Source organism: Anser brachyrhynchus, assembly GCF_964034855.1.
Source record: "Anser brachyrhynchus genome assembly, chromosome: 2".
NCBI lineage: Eukaryota > Metazoa > Chordata > Aves > Anseriformes > Anatidae > Anser > Anser brachyrhynchus.
This window is the reverse complement of record NC_137695.1, coordinates 149,839,626-149,862,588: the sequence shown is the minus strand read 5'-3', so window position 1 is coordinate 149,862,588 and position 22,963 is coordinate 149,839,626. Positions and strand designations below refer to the sequence as shown.

At 46.3% G+C, this 22,963-nt stretch overlaps 1 protein-coding gene across 25 annotated transcripts in view; it reads left to right on the top strand.

Annotated features, from left to right (window-relative positions):
* MTSS1 (MTSS I-BAR domain containing 1) overlaps positions 1-22,963 on the top strand; it is a 125,309-nt gene that overhangs the window by 77,269 nt on the left and 25,077 nt on the right. For all 25 annotated transcript variants that reach the window (XM_080580786.1, XM_080580798.1, XM_080580794.1 and 22 more), the window contains 3 exons: positions 13,087-13,171; positions 14,429-14,520; positions 16,246-16,320. In XM_080580786.1, the coding sequence (XP_080436912.1) occupies positions 13,087-13,171; positions 14,429-14,520; positions 16,246-16,320 (252 nt within the window). The remainder of the gene's footprint in view (positions 1-13,086; positions 13,172-14,428; positions 14,521-16,245; positions 16,321-22,963) is intronic.

Here is a 22,963-nt window from a genome sequence, read left to right as displayed (position 1 = left end):
AATCCTCCTTTTTGTGTCTGTGTATATCTGGACTTGCACGTACCGTGCTGTGACTGGGGCTTTTCCGCCCTTCGAGCCTGCCAGCTTTAGTTAGCAGCTGGCCTCGCCTTACTCTTCTGTGGGTGGAGGAGGCGCGACCGGCCCCGGTGTCGGCACGGTGTGTGCCTGGCTCTGTTGGCAAGCAGTTCGCATCCATTTTTCCACAGATCAACTGGCTTGGCAACCTGCAGATGTTGAAAGCGTTGGGTACTGATGCTTGAAATAGAAATGGGCTCCGAAGAGGGTGTGGGGCGGGAGGAAATAAATCAGAGGCTGCTGTTGCATTGGAGGTCTGTTAAGACTGATGATACGTCACGCTCACCGGAGCATAACTTCAGAAGCTGACCATATTAAAAATGAGCACATTAAATAAAAAAAGATGGAAAATCTTGCTTGTATCATGTTATTAAGGCTCATTTTCACCTCTGACCTGCTGCGGTACCAAAGTTAGTTACTAGGCCAAGTGTTCCGCTGGTGGCTGGTACAGAGCGAGTCTCTGGGATACAGGTTGTGCCTGGCCTGGAAATGATGTGAAAAACACGTGTGCATTTTTCTTTTGAATTGCAATTTTGAATTTGCAGAGGTTTTGGCCTACACTGACTCTAGGATGGCCAGGAAAAGGACAGGCTCTGAGGAGCAAGAGCAGGATCTCATCGTTCAACCCCTCCTCAAGAGCCGCCTGCGCTTCACTCGGGGGCAAAATGATGTGAGGAACTTTCCCTCTTTCAAGGAGCTCCCCTTAAACAAAACCCATAAATTCTCGCTGCAGGCTTTAAATACAGGTATGTGGAGAGGTGTTGAAGAATTTAAGTGCAGGTGACCTGCTGGTGGGTGCATAGCGAGGATCTGCTTTGCTCTGTATTGCATCTGATGGCAGGGAGCGGCTGTACGGCCGTAGCTGGAGGCTCCACGCCATCGCCTTGAAAAACACGGCTCAGGAAGCTCTGCCTTAACGCATCGCCACCTGCCAGGGTAAGGCAGGCAGCTCAGTAACTGCCTCTCTCATTTCAGAGCCTTTCTCTTTTCTCTAGACCGTATTTTCCCCTTTTTCTCTAGACCGTATTTCTCGCTGCCTTCCAAGATTTCTGCCTTTCAGCCTGGGCCAGGGCTGAGCACGGTGGTGAGCAGCAGATGGATCTGAGTCAAGCTTATGCTTGGGGATTTGGGACCAGAGCCCAGGTCTCAAAGCTTCCAAACCCTGGGCACTCTCACAGCAGTTAGCGAAGGAAAATCTCGTAATCTCTCTAGCTTGAATTTTTCACAAGGCCTGTTTATTACAGTGGGCTCTAGAGAACACATGGCGAGCTGACTTTCTGTTGGGTGTCGCAAGGCTTTTCTCCCCCAGCGTGTCCAGCAAAGTGTCACAGACATGGGATGTCTCAAACTAACCACGGGCAGATTTGTGTGTGTGTGTTTGCAATTTGTGAGCAAACCGTCCCTCGTGCTGACCATCGTCAGGAGAAGAGGTGGGTGAAGTGATGGAGGGAAGAGAAACCTTTTGTGTAACACCACCACTGAAATGTGGGAACGAAATGTGGGAATATAGGTTACACGGTGCTAAATCAAGGTGGTCTCCGGGGGCAGTAGTTAATAAATTCTGAGTAGGAGGTGACCCTTTCTGAGCACCTTCCTCTAAACTTTAATTTATATGCTCGTCCTGCGCATTACGGTGCTTAAAGCCCAGGTCAGAAATCCTCCATCCAGCTTTGGCAGTTCCTTTTGTCTCTAATAGACAAATTAATAGCAATAGATCACGGCCAACCGTGTGCTGTAGGTGAGGGTTGATGAGGTCTGCTTGGAAGAACAAGGGAGCATCCGAGCGTGCGAGGAGCTGTGAGGTTTAGATGGATTTCCTGCATTACCAGAAATGTCAAATGACCAGCTGCGTGGTTCTGTGCTCTCAGGCTCAAATCAGCTTAACCTTAAAGCACCGTGAATTCATTTTTTGAGAAACTGTAAGAAATACGGAGAAAGTAAGTGTGCATAGGTGCATTTGAAAACGTTCATGCTTGAGCTGGCTGCTTTTTGCAAGTGACCTTTAATTGGGTTTGTGCCATTTTGAAAATACCATCATGTCATTTTTTCCAAATTGGAGTGTGACAGTGCTGGTTTATGTGCTGAAGGTGCATGTTTGAATTCCTTTGGCATCAAAGCTTTTACTTTGATGAGACAAATAAACGCTTTCCACATGAACTTATGGTGTTACGTGGATCAGGCAGTGTCAGGGGAGTGCAGCCTCCCATCAGGCGCTTGGAAAAATGTGGTTTTGAACTGCTGCAACAGTGAACTCTGGACTTTAGGTAAGGAAAACAGTTTTGACAGTGGCACCAGGCAGCAACTGTAAGAGGAGCCCAGGTATCTCGTCCCATAGTGGTGCTCAGGGACAGACTGGACGAGCTCCCCAGGAACCTCCTCGAAGCTGGCCCCATCTTGAGCAGACCACGCGGCCTCCCGAGCTCCTTCCCAGCCTGAGCTGGTTTATGTTTCTGTGTTGGTTTTTTGTTTTTTTTTTGTTTTTAAGAGGTGCTTCAGGAAAGGACAGCTAACCAAACACTTTGCACCAGTATTTGAAAGGGAGCAGCTCGGACCCACGGGCTTTTCTCCGGCGGAATCCCCTCCTGCTCCTCTCCTAGCGGCTGCGGCATGGGGGGAGGCACAAAAGGTGCTTTGTGCTGCAGCGAGGCAAAGGCTAAAGAGATTGACAAGCAGCGCTGCAAAGCAACTTTTGTGGGCGCAGGACAGCTTCTGCTCCCCTTTCAAGGCTTAAATTTCAGGATTTGCAAAGGCTTGTTCTTAATTTGTCTTTGTTTTCCTTCTGTCTCTTGATTTCTAGTCTTTTCCCTTGTCTCAAACCTAGATTTCCTGAAGCTCCTTGCAGTTGTTCTTACCGAGGGAGGTTGGGTGATATTTTAAACCTTGCCCTCCTTGCACATGTGTTACAGACCTGGTGCGCATTGCATGTGCGTGCATTGTAGCAGGAACGTACGGCAAAATTATGTGCATCTGCCGTCCCAGCAGTCAGAGGCCAGTTCACCATAGTCCAGTGGGGCCTCTTCAGAAGAAGAAATCCAGTTGCTCTGTCCTTACAGAAAGAGAGAAGCACGTGCCTGGCGTTTGCATGCCAGTCAGCAGTGCTGAGTGACTTGCTGCACGCCCGAATGCCATGCTTGTGGTGCTGAACAACTTTGCAGCTTCATTTGATCTTTTCTACGAGATGCGCTTGTTTCTTTTAGTGAATCAAAGAACTCTCGGAGCTTTTCTCCTGCTGTACTCTCCGTGGTTTAAGCAGGCACGCTCCAGGTTCAGCGTGACAGCTCGGATTGTTTGGAAGGATTTGTGGGATAAGCAGGAGTTTGCCTGCAGAGCACAGGAATCTGTGCATGTGAAGCAGCCAAAGATCCAGGGAGCATGGTGCTGTGTTTGTTAGCTGTCTGACCCGAGCTGCGTGCAGCCTGGTTGGTATGTGGAGCTTGCATCACTGCAAGTAAAGGAGAAAATGTCAATACCTTTTCTAAACCCAAAATTTAGACTTTGCTCTGTCTTTCTGAGTGTGCATTTATCGAGTGTATGGCCAAAATGGCCGAGTTCTGGCCTCTCTGTTTGGAGATGACCGTCCTCATTTCACTTTCTGTAACAGGTGGAGTATTTCCACCCCCCCTTTTGTTCTTCTTTTAAAGCAAGTTCAGTGTTGTGTATCAAATTCCTTCATACTGTGGGCTTAAGCAGCCAGCTGGTGTCAGACCCATGCGGTGATACTCTCCCTTGTTTTTGTGAAAACTCATTATATCAGCGTAAGGTTGATGAAGCTGAAGTTGGAAATAAGCAGGATGCTGCCAAAAAATAAAAGGGCATATCAGCGAGGACAAAACTAACTGTTTGGGAATTGACATGATGAACAGCACAACAACTGTCTTTAGATACAGCACCGGGCAAAACGAGGTTGGGGGGAAGCTGGGTGATTGCAAACACCAGGGTCTTGGACTCGTTTCTTTTCATCATCCGCCATTCAGTGAAAGCGATGGGCAGGTTCTCCGTGTTTCTGCTGATTTGTCTCCTCAGTTTTTGAAGGGTGAGTCTGGAAAGACTGTGTAGTCTCCAGTCTTCCACCAGGCTGTGTCGAAATGAGTTTGGATAAATGCATTCGTGAATAAATCATGGGGGATGAAGTTGAGTCAGGAATATTTCAGTCCGTATAGGAGACAATTTTTAAATGGCCTTTGGAACACACAGGGCAGCCACCTGGAGAAAGCACCAGAAGGTTTTGCTGCCTTTTGAAGCCCCCTTACATACCAGTTAATGTAGATATGGCTAGCACTGGGCGAGGGCAGGAGCCTGCCCCGTCAGGAGGGCATCCATCCCTGACGGGGACGGTAAGGCACTGTGCTTGCTTTCCATGTGCCCTGGGCCTTCTGACAGGTTGGTGTCACCGTATCTCTGCATCTCTAGGTGAGACTTTACAGCCTTTCTCTAAATCTTCTTGAACTGATAATTTCTTAAGGAAGCGTTACACGATTTTGGCCTCCCTGCGTCCTTCCGTGATCCTCCCCTCCGTTCACCAAGTCGTGCTCTGCTGGAAGAAGTGACAGCGGTGTAAAAATAGCACTGCCTTGTTCTGCAGATCTGCTTGCTGTGGGGTTTCAGTTAGATCTGCTGACTTGGATTTAAAAATACTTCTTTTTTCTTCTGCTTTTTGCACCTGCTTGTCCCGGTCGCGCTTCATTTTGTGTTTCGGAGGCAGCAGCCATTTGGCCGTATCTGAAATAAATCCTGGCTGGGCTGCCGTCGGCAGCACAGGTGGTTGGGAGACCTGAGCGAAGGAGCTTTTGACTTCTGGAGCCAGAGGTGTTTGCCGGGCTGACAGCTCAACTCAAAGGGAAGAAAGACGTCGGCTCCTCGCGTTCTCGGTGGAGGCTGCAGGTTCAGCAGCACAGCGCGCGTGATGTGAGCGCACGGTGGAATTGCGCTTGGTGTTCCAGCCCATTTGCTGTAAGTGTATTATCCCTTCCCCTCATTGAATGTTGCTGCAGTCTAATCAGATTACATTGCAGTTCATAGCTTCGCCCAGACGAAATAAAGAGCTGTACTTCAGAAGAACACAGGGATTTTGAATTACTGCCTTCTTCACACGTCGCGCTGACATTAAATGTTCATTTAGAGTCGGATTCATGAAGGTACTGAGATCAATGGGTCTGGCTGTCTAAAAGGTTTGAACTGAGCCTTCATCTTCTGGCCATCTGGAGCACACAGTGAGCATCTTCTGGGTGCAGCGAGCCGAGCATCCCTGCCTCTTTTCCTCAGACCCAGCCCAGCCTGTGCCTCGGGTCCGGCTGCTGCCAGCAAAATGAGAACGAAACGGCACACGGGCTTGGCCTCGTGTTCTTCAGCAGCTTCAGGAATCCCCTTTTCATTATAAAGAGGCCTTTTTATTAGCACACACGGTTTTTTGGAGAGAGTTTGAGGTTGATGACTCACGTTGCCTGCCTCCCTGAAGCCGTTAGTGGGTGTAGCGTTTGGCATAACGCAGTTGGGTCTGCTCAGGGTAAGGCTGTCAGATGTACGTAGCTGTTCACAGGGTGACTTCAGAAATGAGATTGGCTGTACGTTAGAAAAGTAACGGGGAAAAGGTATGGACAATAATATCGGCCACAGCTTTGTTGGGAATACAGATGTTGACTAGACCCTCTAGTTTTCAATATGGAAATTATTTGTATTCCAAAAAATAAATGTAAATAATAGTCCTTGGAAAACACAAGTGTGGTATTTGCTCTTCTAAGCAAATCTGTTTCTAATGATGCTGTATTTTTGTGGCATTAAAACCTGGCAGTGGACCTTTGCATTCAGAAAAACTAGCAACAAGCACCTGCAAGGAGAGAGGGATTTCCTGAAAGAAATCTCCAGATTTAGTAACAGAGGAGCCCTTCTGCATGGACCGTTCCTGCTCTCCAATACGATGTCACAGTTCAGGGATGCATCTTGTATCTTGGAAGTCGGTGAATTGGTGACAGGCTCACTAATTTCTCCAAATTCAGATCGCTACATCCTGCAATAACTTGATGTAAAGCTCCCCAAAGCATTTCCAGCCTCTTGCATGTGTGATAAGCCCTTTTTAAAAGCGGAGGGCAACACATGAGCTTCTCTGCGTGCCTTGAAGGCTGACTGAACCCAAATTGCCCAAAGATGATAGCAGGGCTGGTCTGTGACCATATTTAATGTGCCCGAGGGGCTGAGAAGAGCCTGTGCAGTGAACTCTGTGTGCACGGGTGCAGTGCTGGCCCTGCTTGTGTAATGGCAGCCCTCGCGTTAACTCCCATGGGGCTGGGCTTTGCCCTGTGTGCCCTGCTGGGAGAACAGCTGGGGCAGGCAGAAATGCTGCTGAGCAGAGGAATGAGCTAGACCAGAAGAAGTCATAAGAGCTTTTGTGCACATCCTTCAGTGTACTGACGGGAACGTGGTCAGGGGCTGTTCTCAGGACTTCCTAAAACTGGTGGTTGCCAGGGCAGGCAGTGTGCTAGGGATATTCCTTTTGCCTTCTGTGCTGCCTCAAGCTGCTTCTTCCTCCGTTAAAATCAATGCAAATGCAATTTCAGATCCTGCTAGTCTCACCTGTGAACAAATGCTAGTGTCTCTTCAAAAGAGAAAAACTACCTCATAGATTTTCTTCTCAGGATCATCTGGTCTACGTGGACTCCTAGCTAACGTGACAAGTTCATATCAGGCTTCTATAAATAGGTTTTCCAAGTGGCATACCCAAAAGAGCACTCTGCAGAAGCCTGCAAAACACTGCAAGCAGTCTTTTCCTTGCAGTGACAATGACAGAGCTGCGGTACATGACAATGGTCTGCCACAGCTTTTCACTTTTATTAAATTCCATTACTCCTAAAAAAAAAATCGAGGTGACTTTGACCTTGACTCTACATTTGTAGATCCAGTCTTCTCTGAAATATGTCTGAATTGAAGCTTTTTTTTGAAATACTTCAGGAAATGATTTTTTTTTTAAGCTGGTTTTGAGCAGCAACCTTCAAGACTTTGCCAAGTGCTGCTCAGAAAGGCTTTTAGTTGTAGGAATAAAGGTGTCCTGTTTTCTTTTCCTGCATGGCAGATGCTGAACAGCATCACTCTGTTGTCTGCAGTTCTTGGTCCGTTTTTCCAACTTAAAAGCCTTACCTGGAAGCCACTGGCTCACTGAAACATGAAGTGCTACCATAGCTCCCATTTTAGGTTTCTGTCCCGGTGATGCTGCTTACAACCCCTGTGCTGATCACTTTTAGGCAAAAGCCCTCCTTTTTTTCCCTGTCTGCTGTGACACCCTGGCACCGATCCCGTCATCCTTGGGTTTCATCGAGGCATCTGCATAAACAGTTGTGCAAGATCAAGGTCCATGCCCTCTGTAATCAGTGATGGAAACTGCTTGCTCTTCTAACAGCGTGAGTTTGTATAAGGGTTGAGTAATGACCATTAGCCTGAATGTCCTACTGTTAGTCTTCCTGTCATAGCCTCTGTGCTCGGAGGTGTATTTAATAATCTCGCCTCTGTTCAGCTCCTGCTTTAATCTTAATGGAAGCCTCTTCCGATAACTTTGAAATGGCAAAAGTATTACACCCGTTTTTCATCATCCTCTCCTTTTTGGAGGAGAGGGAAATGGCTGGCACATTTGGACTGTGCCCTGGAAGATAAAGATGAGCTGGTTAATAAGTTGGAGCCTTAAAGGCGCTTCCTGAAAGGCAGTCATCTTGTGAGCCTGCTGGGGTTGCTCAACAGTGAAGCAAGAGGAGGAAGATAAGAGGTCGATTGTAGGGAGTTGTTTGGCGTACACAGAGGCTGTGCAGTCGTACAGCTGCACATTTCATCAAATAGTCATTTCCTTGGTCTATGATCATTATTAAGTACAAACATAATGATTCTAATAAAACAATTGAGTCTCTTCGCTACAGTCTCTCCCTGTTGTCTCTCTGCAACGTTGAATGACAAGCACGCGTCAAAGAAAATCATTTATGCCTTTATAGTGGCCTCATTGTAGTGCCATGGTCCACAGGCTTTCGTTTAATTATCTTACATGAAGACGGTTTTTGGTCTTTCACAGGCTTAGGCAGGAGTAGGAAAAACAGGGAAAGTGAGAGCAAAAGCATGTTTGCCTTGCAGAGCTGCCTTTTACTTATGAGAAACGTCTGATGTTATCACCCACTTTCTGATCAAATTTGGCAGGAGCGTTTTGTTAAGTCACTTTCTCTGAGTGGGAAACCTGATGAATACGGCTCTAGTCTCCAGTTTCAAAGTATTACTTTACACCGTTCCCAAGCATTGTTTGCCTTAATGGATGAGTTATTGTAGATGTCAGAGAAGCAGATAATTCATAGCCTCATTTTATAAACAGAGAGCCCAAAGCACAGTAATTTAACTTGAATAGCTGCAGGGCAGTGAATAGAGCCCAGGTCACCCACCCATAATACTTCTGATTTGATGAAAAGTCTGCTAATCTGGCCTCTGTGTTTATCTTCAGGAAATTGTAACTACTGGAAAACGTCATGAATTTTTGCCAGGGACCTGCCTGTAAGCAGCCTGGAGACGGGCTGTACTTTTAGCCCACTCCTGATGCAGTGCTGTTCCAGGTGCTCTGTTGGCCACCGGGTCTGTGTTGATAGCACGAGTTATCTCTGCTTGGCTTGCTGCCTATTTCATGCCTCTATCCTTGAGTAAGTGGGCAATTGGTCGCTGCTGGACCCATTTTCTAAGATAAGCCATTAAGGAGTTTGGAGGCTGAGGCAGGTTTCTTACAGCTCTGGCAATAAACATCGTACTGGATTTTGAGAACTCTTTTGTCTTGTGCTTGAATACCAAGCTGCACATCCAATATAAGGACTCGTGCACACATTAATGCTGCTTGTAAGGTCAGTCGCTGTTTGTAGAGTGTGCGGGTTGGCAACCCTTTCATTCTGCAAGCTAACCACCACTGTAAATGCCGAGTGATAATTTATAGAAAGCATATGTTACTCGCGCTCACCAGGGCTGGCTGGCTGGAACTGGGTAAAAGCAAGTCCAAACTACCCTCCCTCATTATGTTTGGACATTTTCAAACTGCTGCAGTGGTACAAAGTGGTTTCCTTCTGCCAATTATGTAGCCAGCTGATCCTGGCCCTCCGAAAACGGGAGCATTGGTGCCGTGTGGGTTGAGATAAACCCTGTGCGCTGCACGTGATCCTGCACGGGCAGCTGAACGCTTCGGAAATGGGCCCGGCACTCGTATATCATGGTGTGGCGAGAGGCCTGCAGTTCCCATTTTTTGCCTTCTCAGGAAGCATTTTAATTCTTTGCAGATAACAGGGTTGGGAACGGTGAGGTAAAGCTCTGTTTAACTGCGGTGCCGTCGGCGTGCTTCAGTACGTTGAAGCGGAGCGGTGTGTTTCAAGCGAGGGAGGTGGGCCTGCACTGCACTTCCTTCAGTCTAGGGGCTGATTTTTAACAGGGGACTGCTTGAAGCCCCCCAGAACGCAATGGTTAGTTATATCTGAGGAGGTGAGACTTTGAAAGGCTGCTGCTGCTGTTTGAGCATTCAGAAACCCTGCCAGAGGTGATCCGAAGGCTCTGGGCTGTCACAACTGTGGAGGTGCACAGGGACACCTGGACATGGTTCCTGCCTCTGCGGATCCAAAGAGCGCCTACATTGAAAAGCCCCTTGCCGAGGTTTCTATCTCCTACACTTAAATAGACTCCGGGAACATTGAACATCAGCTTTCAAACGGGAATTGGAAGCACACAGCGGCTCGATGCAGCCCCACTCCCTGGTGCTGCGGCTTTCAGGGCGCCTGCCCCCGCCGCGGCTGGCTTCACGGCGTGCCCATTAGCTGCCTGTCGCCGTGTGAGATGGCAGCAGGCTGCGAATGAGACGGCCCCGAGGAATAAAAACAAAGCTCGCTACTGTCTGCATCGAACAGCATCGCAATTGTTGTGGCGAGAGCCTGCGTGAAAACTAAACGGTCCCATAGCAGGAGGAGCACAGAGGGTGGCTGGGAAGCCTCTACAGGGGACGTGCCTTCTCTGCGAGCCTTATTCTGAAAATTTGCGGGACTGCAGAAATCTCGTTTCCAGGATGGCCAAACACAGTTTGTTTTTTTCACAGAATCACTGAATTATTTAGGTTGGAAGGGACCTTAAAGCCCATCTGGTTCCAACCCCCTGCCATAGGCAGGGACACCTCCCACCAGCCCAGGCTGCCCAAAGCCCCATCCAGCCTGGCCTTGAACACCTCCAGGGATGGGGCACCCACAGCTTCTCTGGGCTGCCTGTGCCAGGGCCTCACCACCCTCTGAGCAAAGAATTTCTTCCATATACCTAATCTAAATCTACCCTCTTCAAGTTTAAAACCATTCCCCCTTGTTCTGTCCCTCTCCGCCCGTGTTTTTTGTTCATTTGTTAGCACACTTGATTGTAACCAATAGTGATTTTTGCAGAGGAACAGCAATCCTTTGTTTTCATAGCCATTTCTAGCAATCGTGTTCCCCAGGGCTGCTTTGGGGCAAGTTGAGCTCATAACGTAGGTGCCGTTCAGGAGGGATTTATGCTGTGCACGGCACGCCGAGCAGCACCCCCAGCAGCAAATGCTTGGTGAGAGCTGGTGCCTTGTGAGTTCAGATCACCTCGCTTATCCTCTTCAGTGCTGCCTGATTCCCTGTAAGCCTCCTCACGGGATGTTGAAAGCAGGTGGTGTTAAAACAGAGCCTTGCCACCCCCATCCCACTCCCCGTGCCCACTTCTGGGTGCTCGGTGACCCAGCTGGGTGCCGGCCCTGCCCTCCCGAACTTCCCAACAGCACAGCTCCTTCCCCCTCCCATGCCAGTTCCTAAATCCATTTTCTGCACCACCTTGTTTCCAAAACATAGGGACATTGAAGCTTTTCAAAACTCTTCTTACCATTTTCCTTCGTTTTGTTAGAGTCGTTTTTATTCATGGAGTAAAATTCCCATCTTAAATTTCCATGCTCTTGTAAACGCTTATGGATAATATGAAGTTTTAAAAGCTGGGAAGAACCAATAACCCCCCTCTTCCCAATCAGAGGACTTTTTTCCCTTGAATAACCTTTTTCTTCCAGGCTCTGGTTGTTTTGTTGTTTCGTTAACAAGCAAATATAGAGACCTCATTCTGCAGAGCTGGATTGCTGACCTTGCCCATCCATCTGTACTACTTGTTGAGTGGATATATTTGTACGTTGGTTACTGGTGGTTCAGTTAAAATTCTGTTACTTTGCAGTTTCATATTAATAGTAACTGACCCTTGTTTCCTAGTGCCTAAAACACATGGTGCCTTATTTCCTATTTATTGTTCTAAAATGACTCTTCCTTGTTTCATACATCGTGCGTAGGAAAGCCGTGTTAAATAACCATTGTCACTCTTTAAAATTGAAGGGTTTCAGCAAGTTTTTCAGCATGACTTTTGCTTGAACTTGATTGACCATTGCTCTACCGATGGCTCTGGAATTTTCTGGTTCATTCTGCTCCATCTCTGCTGTCGTTCTGCCTAGTTAGCCTCCAAGCCACTTTTATTTCCCAGTGTCTCCAGAAGAAAGCCTGTCTTTCAGGACAGAGAGATGCTTTTCATTGGAGACATTAGCCTGTTCCTCCTGTTGCTTTCTCTCCATTTTTCCTCTCCCCATCTTCTGTGCTGCTTTTTGGGTTACCACAGTCCATGGCAGCTTGTGCTTTCAGGTGCAGCATCACTGGAAGAGACGGGTGTGGAGCCAGGCTGGGTCCTGATGCTTTCCTCAGCCTCCCGTACGCAGCGAGGCTGCAGCTCTTCCGTGTTCCCAAATAAGATTTCAAAAGCTCCTTATGAAAACACGAGTAATAGGGCAAGTGACAAAAGATTTTCTGTTTATCTTTTAGGACAATGGAAAATACCAAATAGCCACAATTTGTTCCAGTCAGTGTCTTTGTTCCAGAGCCATTTTGGGGGCACAAGATTTAATTCTGTAGGAATGCAGGAAGACGGTGACTTCTGCTTTCACACTTAAAAAAATAAATAAAATGGTTAAAGTTATCAAGTTTCTCCACTAGAAAAAATATTTTTTACTTGTGCAGTACCAAGTTTAGCAAAAAAAAAAAAAAAAAAAGGCAAAACCTTAAGAAAGATATTTTCCTGTATGTTACAGCCTAGGGTTATTTTAGTAATCAAACGAGCCTTCAGAGTAGATGATGATACCTTAACTGTTCCAGAGAATATTACAATTTGGAAAAACTTTGTACAAATGTTCATGTTTGTACCCTGAGAGTAATAGATTTGGTTTGCAAATGGGAACTAAGCAATTATCAAAACTAATGCTAACCAAACCAAAATAACACTGAAATTTAATATGCTGATCAAAGTTGGCAGTGCTGAGGGAAATGGAGGGATGTGAGCTTTTAAAGGGGAAAATTATTGAGGAGGAAGACTCGATAAAAATAATTCTTGCTGTCATGCAGTTGTCAGAAACTGAGATGAGTGAGGGCACAGAGCAAATAGTGCCATCTTCTGGCAGTTTAATGAAAAATGTGTGTGATCTGGGATTGCAGGTGTGTGCGACACACTGGTGATGTGCATCCATGACAGACGAGGGAATATGTAGGATTGGTTACGTATTCTTTTGAGGCATTGGGTATAAAGGATCTAGATATGAGAAAATTGGATCAAATCACCTAGATTTATTTTCCAAAATGTGGAATATTGCTGACAACCCACTTGCTGCAGATGCCCACCTTGTTGCCAGCTTTGCTTCCCCTTGTCCTTTGACATCTCAAGCCCTTTGCATTAAACCCTTCTGCCAAGGAGTAGGGCCTGATGGTACGAAAGGCTTCTGGGAAGAACTGCTTTAGTCGTGCTTAATTGTTCAGTTCTGGTCTCTGGATGAACAAGAATTAATCTGTTCCCAAGGTGGTAAATACCCGTGAGGTCTGAGCCCAGCTGATTTTATGGTTATCACAAATCTGTTTTTCAGTTGCTCTGGAAGACTCGGCACGTGCTTTCTGGCTGGCATGCCTGCATCTCCTTGGGGTCTCACCTTTCTCGTGTTTTGTTTTTCAGGCGGCACCAGAGAAATCGGGTCTGCTCTGACCAGGATGTGCATGAGACACAGGAGTATAGAGTCCAAACTCCGACAGTTCTCAAGGTGAGTGGCTCTGTACCTGGCCCAGAGCTCTAGATTTGACTTTCCTTCACTATCCTTTTTAGTGGGGAAAGCGTAAAGCTCTTCTCCAGCATGGGCTTTCCAGCTCATCTCTGACCCCATCGTTGAGAACAGCAGGTATTTTCTCCCCCAGCGCACTAGGTGTTGTGAAAGCCGGGAAAGGCAGGATGTCACTGCATGTTCTGGAAATTGGGCTTGTCACCTCAAGTCACTTTAAATGCTGCCAATTCCCACTTTTTCTGGGTGCCGAACAGCCGGCTAGTGATGTGACTGACCTGTCTTTGTTTCAGGACTTCAAGCTTGGTCACTAAGTTTTAAAGCAGCAGCAAATGTTGTGCTGCTTCCTCAGCTTACCTGAGAGGTCTCGCTGCCAAACTTTCAGCAAACAAATATGGAAGAGGCAAATTCCATCATCCCCTTTTTGCAGTTAAAGTTAGATGGTAGAGGTAATGGGAGAGGATTAACCCACGTGTAAGCTGGGCTATACATAAACAACCTACTTCTGTAGTAAGTAGCAGTTTGCACGTGTGCCTTTTTTAACCAAAGACTGAAGGATATATTTGACCTGGAGTGAACCAAAATTGATGCTTCACCATTTCCCTGGTGACTTGTGATGGCTTCTTCCCTTTTAAAATAAAGGTTTTTATGAAATTGACTGAAGCGAGAACTTCTGTCTCCAGTTACCCGAGAGTTAGCTGCTTAAATAATTTGATCCCAATGCGATTAACTAGGGGAGCATTCCCAGTGCTGTGTCACCGGCTCCGCTGGTGAGAGGCGAGGCGCACTGGTGGGCAGGATGTTGTTTCCTTGTACAGCTGCTCCGTCTTCTTGTGCGTACCCGTGTGCTATTTAATTTTACAATCTTTGTGGCTGCGTGGAACTTTTTGGTCTCTGGGGTATCCGTTTGGACTGCTTTTTGTGTGACAGATGAGTAGGATCTAACTCTTTACATTGGCCCTGTTTCAGGTCATTCCTCTGGTTTGCGCACTGTTCCTCACTGTCCTGATCTTCTGCACAGTAATTCTGGTTTTCTTGTGTGTGGATTATTTTTATTTTGATCCAGTCCTTTCTTTTGCTTTCTCCAGCTTAAACGTTTTTATGTTCTGGTATTTACACTGTGACACTGGTAGCTGTCGCAGCAAAAAGTAAAAATACTCCAGTATTGACCTTGGCTCTCTATATAAGAATAGGGGCATCTGCAGGATTTGATTGCTCTTTGTGTTTTTTCAACAAAATTAGTGCTTTAATTGACTGTCTGATAAACCCACTTCAAGAACAGATGGAAGAGTGGAAGAAAGTGGCCAATCAACTGGATAAAGACCATGCAAAAGGTAGTTACAGAGGAAGAATTCTTTAATAGGAATAAGATTGTAATACTGGTTTTTCTTCCTCTTTTTGTGTTTGTTCTGGGAAACTGAATGATGTGCTTGAATATGTATAGCAACTTTTCTAAAACACTCCCTCCCGAAGTGCCTAACAAATTTTAACCCTCGCATATACACTTTGAAGCTTTAGCTTGCGGGACCACAAAGGATGGGTTGTTTTTTTAGACTGGAAAGCAGTCCCTAGCTTTAACTCCGTTAGCCCACTCTAGCTGTGCATTCTCCAGTAGTGCTGAGGATTGGGGACGCCACATTGACAGAGCAAATCTGCAAAGCCCCAGGGTGTCGTTGAAAGCTAACTATAAGCTCATGTAATGTCTCAGGCATAGTGTCCTCCAGAGAATTCGTAACCCTGTAAAACGTTCGGCACCATGACTTTTTCTCTGCTGCTATCCAGAAATACGCACCTGGGGAATGGGAAAGCTGTGATGTTGGACGTGAGGTGCGCAGAGGCGATCGCACCAGAATTTTACCTGGGGGAAGAAGCGGGAGGCTGTGGAACCTCGCACAGCAGGAGCACGTTGGCAGATGCCTTTGGCTTTGCAAAACTTTTTCCAGGGGTTGACTTCCTTCTAGCACAGGTGCTGAAAACAGCAGGCTTAAAAATGGAAGGGTTTTGCTACACCTTAAAGAAGCAGCATCACCATGATTTATTATGGGAAGGGGAGAACTGGTGGGAAAAGGAGCATGCTTGGTCCCTGAAGGATTTGCTTCTTGCCCCACTGCTGCTGTGGTCAAATAGAAGCAGCCAAATCAGTAGCTCTTCAAGAAATCTCGAGCTTATGCTCCAGAGAGCATTGAGGAGTTAGTGAGTAGAAGGGAAGAATCACCTAGGATCCTGCAGGCAGGGGTGAGTCTCCAAAGTGATATTTAGGATAAATAAAAGATATTTAGGGTTTAGGGGGCAGACCTGGGTGTTGGTGATGCAGTTGGCCCCTTTACAGTTCCTGTGCCTGCTTTTGTTTTTCCATCTATAGAAGAGTAGTAGCATTGGCCTCCTTTGTTAAAGTGTATGTGTATATGTACACGCGTACATACCTTTTATCTTTTTTTTTTTTTTAAGTATCAGTTTTCCCATCTGGTACCTTTACCTTTGGTGTACCTGGACTAGAGGTGGAATATTTTGTTCTGGGATTCTGATTCTCCCGGGGTTTGCAGCTCAGCTGAAAATGGGGACAGCTGCAGTGTGCTCCACTTCATGAGAAGGAGCTGGCAATGTGACCCTTCCTCATGCAAAGTTTCAGCACCCTCTCCCTCTGCCTGGCTCTCATGCTGGGTAGAGATCATGGGATATTCTCTGCCTTGCCATTTCGGGATACTTGTTTTTGAACGCAGATGTTTTGAGAAACCTGTCATCTCTGTTTTCCATTCCTGAGAGCGGTGGAGTGTCTGAAATGAAAAGCACTCTAATTTTGTACTGTGCTCTCAGTTGTTATTTCTGTAAAGGCTTTGTTTATTTGGGAAAGATTTGCTATGTGAATGTGCTCACACCCTAAAATGTTATATTAAGCTACGCGTATAGGCACTGCAAAATGCGAGTTCTGAGCCGCTTTGATTAATGGTAGCTATCCCCTTAAAATTTGTAGTCTAATATCTCTAAACATAGCCTTTTTCTGTGAAAAGCATCTGTTTTAACATCAAGTGTGCTGATACAGAGACTGTGTGTTTTTTTAGAATACAAAAAAGCCCGCCAAGAGATAAAAAAGAAATCGTCTGACACACTGAAGCTACAGAAGAAAGCAAAGAAAGGTAACTTGCTCCATACTTGTACTTTTAAAGCCTTCTCTGGTGTGCTCATTGACAAAGACTGAATAGCTGTAGGATTTTCTGTTGTAATAATTTGGTCCCTGTAATGTATTCCTGGTATATACTTGAACACCAGGGTACAATTACTACGTGTCATTTAAATCATATTCTGGAGCTGCTGTCTAATGTCCTTATACAAAAGCCTTAAAAGTGTTTGTACAAAGTCAATCAGGTTTTAAAATAGAGCGTTTGCTGCTAACTTACTCCTGTTAAGAGCACTGACATTGTAACACGACTTGTGCGGATACCTGCAAAATCTTCGGGAATCTTTTGGAATAATATAAAAAAAGCCATTATGTAAATGTTCTGGAACTATTAACGTTTCTCACTGTTCTCCCTTTCCACCACCTTTTCTTCTTTTTTTTTTTTTTCCTAGCTGCCTATAGTCTCCCAAACCTTACATTATTCCTCCGAGCGTGAGAAGGTGGTATGGGCTGTTGTCAGGGGGAGGGCGCTTGGCAACCACAGAAAACTAAAAGATGAGTAAGAGAAGAAAGGGAGTTCTCCACAAAGGCAATCTGTCTTTCTCAGCAGCTGAATCTCTTGCTCCCACCGCTCTCCCACCACCATCTTGTCATGGGAGCTTCATCACCATGTCAGTGGAAACACGCATCACATTGGTACCTGCAGCATTGCCGTCGCTGGGGGTTTTACTTAGCAAAGTGCAAACCCCACCAGGCTTCGTAGAAATGGTACGGAGCTTGTGCAGAAGCAGACTTTCTTGTTCCCCTTCCTGGCACCGGGCTCTTCCCAGCTGGGTGGGAAGTGTGCTTTGAACAGCTCTCAGCCTGCAGGTTGCAACTCGTGCTTACCCTCCCGCCTGAAAACTGTGAGCCCAGAGACGAGCAAAGCCAGTGCTGGGGCGGGGAGCTTCTTGAGCTTTTTAAACTTTGTGAGTTTAGGTCTGTTCATGGATTTTCCAGAATAGATGAGCTGTCTCTAACTGTCCTTCCTAATAGGTGAGTCAATAATTATGCTAGCAGAGAGCCACGTGGCTGGCAAACTACCCTTGAATTTTAGCTGGCTTGTTAGAGGGATGAGGGAGGGAGGGGAGAGATGGAAGCCAGGAAGCAAGAGCATACCTCAGTAGGCTCTCTGTGTGTCCATGTGTTCACGGAGAAGCTTAATGTTTTAAATCAGAATGGTCATCTTTAGGGGGATGTGATAAGATTGTATTTTGGGGTGATGTGTAAACTTGTTTCTCGTTTTGTGTGGTGAATTGTCTGACTTCAGACCAACAGCTTTAAAAAGTCTGCAATATTCCCTCTGTTTCTTTCCCTTTCTTCACCCCTTCCTGGTTTTATCACTTGTTGCCCCCGTGTGATATGAGCAACCCTTCAACACATGGCAGGTGAGCCCTGAGGAAAGTAAGCCCGGGATCTGGGAAGAAGGAACCAGTTTTTGAACCTGTCTCTGTGAGAGAGTAAGGACCAGTTCAGATCAGTATGTACCAGGACAGACCAGTAAGGATCAGTTCAGACCAGTACGGACGAACCAATACAACCCAGTAAGGACCAGAACCTAGCTCGATCCCCTTTTTAGCCTACTTCTGAGTAGAGTAAGTCTGTCTGCACTCTTGGAGGAGGAAACAGCGTTTTCTGGGTTCCTGTCTTCCTCCCGAAATGTGTGCCATGTCTAGGGAAGAGGAGGTCAGCTCACAAGTGCCTTGTCCTCCTTCAGGATTAAACATTTTTGAGCAGGGAGTGAAACAGCCCTCATTTTGCTATCACTTTTATAACAGCTCTGCTATGATTGAAGTATCTTTTTTCTTTTTTTAATGTCATTCTCTTGCTTAATTTCACTGTGCGATGAGACACTTTTGGCGTTGTCAGTGAACCTGCCGTATTTCTGTGCCGTGTCCCTTGGAGTCACTGTCCCACGTGTGGTGTTTGGGTCCGGAGCACAAAGTGAGGCAGGGTTAGAGCTGGTCGCAGAGGGAAGCGGACGGAGAAGGTGGAAGCAACGAAGGCTCCCAGGTGGCCTCTGCAAGAACAAGGAGGAGCAGCGGTAGTCCTGGGGAGCTGGGGGTTGTACATGCCTGTTCGCACGGCCCCTGGGAGGAGAGAAGCAGCGAGGTGTAAAGGTTCGGGTGGGTGTGAGAACAAACACCCAAACCTGCCAGCCCCATGGGCGCCTGACACGGCTGGGCAGGAGGAAGAAGTTCTCCCAGCCTCCTGACAGGCTAATCTACAGCAGCTAAATATTTAAAAAATAACAATTAAGTACCTTTCCCCCTCTTCGCCTTTTTGGTCCGTACCTTGAAGGAGTGCAGTATTGGTCTGAGCGCGGTGTCAGGTGTTGTTCTGCAGACCTCCGTGTGTGTCCCCTTGGCAGATCCGTTCAGCGTGCTGCGTTGTGGAGTCTGTTGTTCCTATTGACACCCAGGCAAAAACATAATCCAGAGGGGGTTTATTTATAGAATGATAAAGCTGTGGAAGTGAATTCATTCTAGGTCACAATTGAGGTTTCAGCTATGGGCAGGAAAGCTCTCAGGCTGAGGACACGACTGCAACTGCTTCCCTGCAGCTCAGACTTGCTTTTTTTTGTTCTGGCCTTCCCCAAGCAGGACCTGTCCCTTTCATTTTTTTGTAAAGTTACTGACTCACCTATGGGAACTCGAAAATAACAAATTAATTCCCTTCCTAGCACTTGTAAGAGTATTTTTGAATTAACCTCATGATCATCCGTGGGCAAGTGAGAAGTTTGCCGAATTCTGAATTTGCTTAAACACCGTGCATGCTGCTAAAAATGTCCTTCCAGCTTTCTCTGCTCTGACTGGGTGGGAAAGCGGTTCCCTTCTGCTCCGGGCAGCTTCAGATCTAGGAACTGAAATATAACCCCACACTTTTCCCATTCGCATCCTGGCAGCAGCGTCCTCTCCCTGCCACACCAGGCTGCGGAGCCTGCCTCTCGTAGCTGACTGCTGCATGTTGTAGCAGCTCCGTGCTCCTCGCCTGCATCTCGAGGAGGTTTGGGAGAGAGGACGTGGCTTGTCCTGCGGGTTGGGCACCCCACCTTGGCTCTGGGGGGCTGAATGCCTTTGGGTTTGCCTGCTCTCTGCCTTGTGCATGTTCTGGTTCCATGCGACCAACTGGGAAGTTCAGGCCTGGTGTTTAAGATCATTTATTAGAAATTACGTTTGCAGAGTCGGTGTGTTAATTGCAATAAAGGTGTTTCCAGAGCTTGCAGCGAGGGGGGAAACACCAAGCTTCCCAAACAAAACAAAAAAAGGCGTGGGGGTCGTTTGGAGAAGTTTTGGTAAAACGACAAACCTGCGTGTAAATGAAGGGCTTGCATTTTGAAAGACCTCACAGGATTGATTTTCATTCTTTTTCTTGTCTTTGACTATAAGGAAAAATAAAAGCACGGGCAGTCTAAACAGCCTCCTGGTGCAGCTCCCAGGTCCGCGCAGTGCCTGGGGGTGTCCTGGTGGCTGCATCCTTTCCTTTACACCCTGCTTCCCAGGGGGATGAGGCCGCAGGGCATCTTCCTCACCCAGCGTTGAAACTTAGCTCTTGTCCAAGCAAAGGGGGTCCACACAGCGTGTGGAACAGCAGGCGATTCTTAAATTGCTCTTTGTTTTCAGACAAACATTGGACAGCAGAAGTCAGCCCAGCTAACCTGAGTCAGCAGAACAATTATGTATATACGTGCAATAACTTCCACGTTTAGGTTTCTGCTGAGTCGAGGCCTCCTGAGTGGATCCATGGCTGCTGGAAGCCGCGGAGGCTGTATTGAGTTCAGAGCAGAGAGAGCAGCCGTGGCTCTGCATGTAACTAATTCGGGAGGTTAACAAAATGCACGATTTCTAGTTCCTTTTTCCTTATAAAAAAGCGTCTAACTCAAATGATTAACTTAAAATATAACGGAGTGCACGTGTGAAATCTGGAGTGCACATGGGCTTTATTCTCTGTGTTTCTTTCACCTCGGACACTGATGATCACCTGGACAGGTTTCACTTCTGCCCCTGACTTCTCCGGTAGGTTTCGTTTTCAGGTTCTTCACGTGGCACTGGCCCACAAGCTTTGAGGAAAATGTTTAAATCCAAGAGGATTTGTGAAAAGGAGTTACGTGAAACGTTCTCAGTAAAATACCAAGGTTAATATGGCATGTGTTAATGTAAAAACGGAGTTTTGTTTCTGAGTGATTTGTAGCAGTTTCGGCAGAGTGCCACCACCAGTCAGTACACTGTTAACCTCTTGCCCCATCAGTGTTGAGTATCCAAACCACCAACCTGTACTTTTGAGTTATTTACCGGTTTTCAAAAGTATTCTTACCAGACTTTTAATGAGGTTGAGGGAGTAGATGATTATTAACTTAATGTAATACGGTCAAAAGTGCTTTCTCTTCTCCTTCCTCCCCATTAGCAAAGATGACATGTTGGCGGTTTTTACAGTCTTTGCAGCAGTTTTTGGGTAACACTCTGGTCTTTGAAACTGTAATACTGTTACCTGTTCTCGAGGATGATTGCACAAACCCCGTGACTCTTAACTAAAAACCATGAAGCTCTTCAGTGTAATTATAACTCAGGGACACCTCGGTTCTTAAAGCAAATGCTGACTTTCCCATTCAAGTACTTTGCACTCTTCTACACTTGGGCGTGCTCTGTCTGGGGGGGGAGGACCCCAGGCCAGCCCCTGTCCCCACCACGAGATGTCCTTATTTCCCCCAACAAATCTACTGGGGCACGGTGGCCGCAGTGAGCACCAGGAGAATGGCCAGGACTCACTGTGGGGTCAGTATGACACTGCTCAGAAAGAGAGAAGCTAATCAGCAAATCATCCTTATCTGTTGTGGGGAAAAAAAAACACAGCCCTGTGTGGATGAGGCTGTAGTGCCTGAGGGTTTTTTCTGTTTGTTCCCCCTCCTCTCCTCCATCTTATAATGCAAGCTCCACTTAATAAAAATTCAATGAAGACATGTTGGATATGTTGCAGAACCGTGACCAGAGATCTTTCTTTGACTATTTATTTTCATTCCTTGAGTTTTGAATGCCACATGACAGTTCCCCTCTTTTTGACAGCAAGCCAGGTTTATTGCAAAACTATATATATATATATATATATAGTTTTTTAATTAAAATCATATCACGGTTAATCTTTTTGATGTTCTTCCACATTGCATCAGCAATTAGTTTTCCGTTTAATGACCAATCTATCAATGTAATTGCTGCAGAGAACATCAAAAAGCGCTGTGGTTACGAATACAGCACCCGCCCGGAGTTTTGCAAGGTGCTGAGTTCCCTGTCCCGTGTGAGGGTTTGTGCCCTGTTCCACTCCATCGGCTCGACCAGCATCTGACACTTGTCCGTGTTGTGCCCTTTTGCTGAAACACCGGTTACCCTGTTCTCGCCTAAGAATCTGCAAGCTACACCAGGATCCTAAACTGATTTAAATCTCTTAAAATAAGACTGTGTGATAAATAACCGGGAGTTTAATTTACAACAGCTCATCCAGAAGCAAAGCTAATGCCTTTCTCTTTATCAGCAACGGAAGAGGTCAAAATAGCCTAGCAGAAACTGCTCACTCTCTTGTCTTGGAGCTGATGATAATGTCTGAACTCTAGGAGTGCTGGAATACCAGTTTGACTTTTTTTATTTTCCTTTCTGTGTCAATTTTGTGTCCTGCAATTTCTCATCATGCGCACCTGCCTGACAGCTGAGGCTCTGGGTAAGTCTGTGCCATGCTGTAACCCTGGTGGCTGGTTTATTGTAGCCCTTGCTGTGGCCTCTTTATGGTGTCTGGTCTCCACTAACTGCCTAGACTTTAATTTCTAATGAAACTAAAATATTGCCTAATCTTAATGACCAAACCTTCTTATGATTGGTGTCTTCTTTTGGCATTTAATTGGAACGCTGTAAAAGAAGAAAATCAGCACTGTAGATAAACCTCTGGTTTATTTTAGAAAGGGATTAACATGGACTGATAAATCATACCATAGTCGTGAGAGAAGTTAAATGGAAGAGACACGTCATCAAGGTGATGCTCAACTAATTGAATATCTTATTGTTAATATGACTTTTAAAGTCTAGAGCTTCAAGTCCTTACTGTTGTTTTTTTTCGTAAGCCTGTGATCCAAATCCCCTTTTATTCTGAAAATCGCATGCACCTTTCTTAACCGATAGATAAGAAATCACATAAAAATCCATGCTGGGGAAGGGGCGGAATCAGCATCCCAGTTGTTTCCTCTCCTGCTGCCTGATCACGTCTCGAATCCGTTTGAACTGGAGCCTTGTTTCAGCTGTTGCCTTGCAAATGTAAAGTGGTTGCCTTGAGATCCTCTTGCGAATGCAACGTGGGGTTTCTGGGTTTGGGAGATAAAATCACACCTCCTCTTGCAGGCGTAGCGGTGTGGCTGTTTAGGAGAAGCCTGGATTGATTAGCTCAGGGCTCCTAACCGAGGTGCCTCTGCTGGGCTTCTGGAGCCTGGCACTGGCACCTGCTGCTTGCACCCTTCTTTGAAACCACATGTTGTGTTTTTCCTGGTTTGTAATGCAGCCTGCGATTCTCCTTTGGAACTTTTCTTTTAAGGGACAGCTTAGAACTTGTGGACGTTAGGAGCTCGTTGGGAACTCCGGCAACCTCCG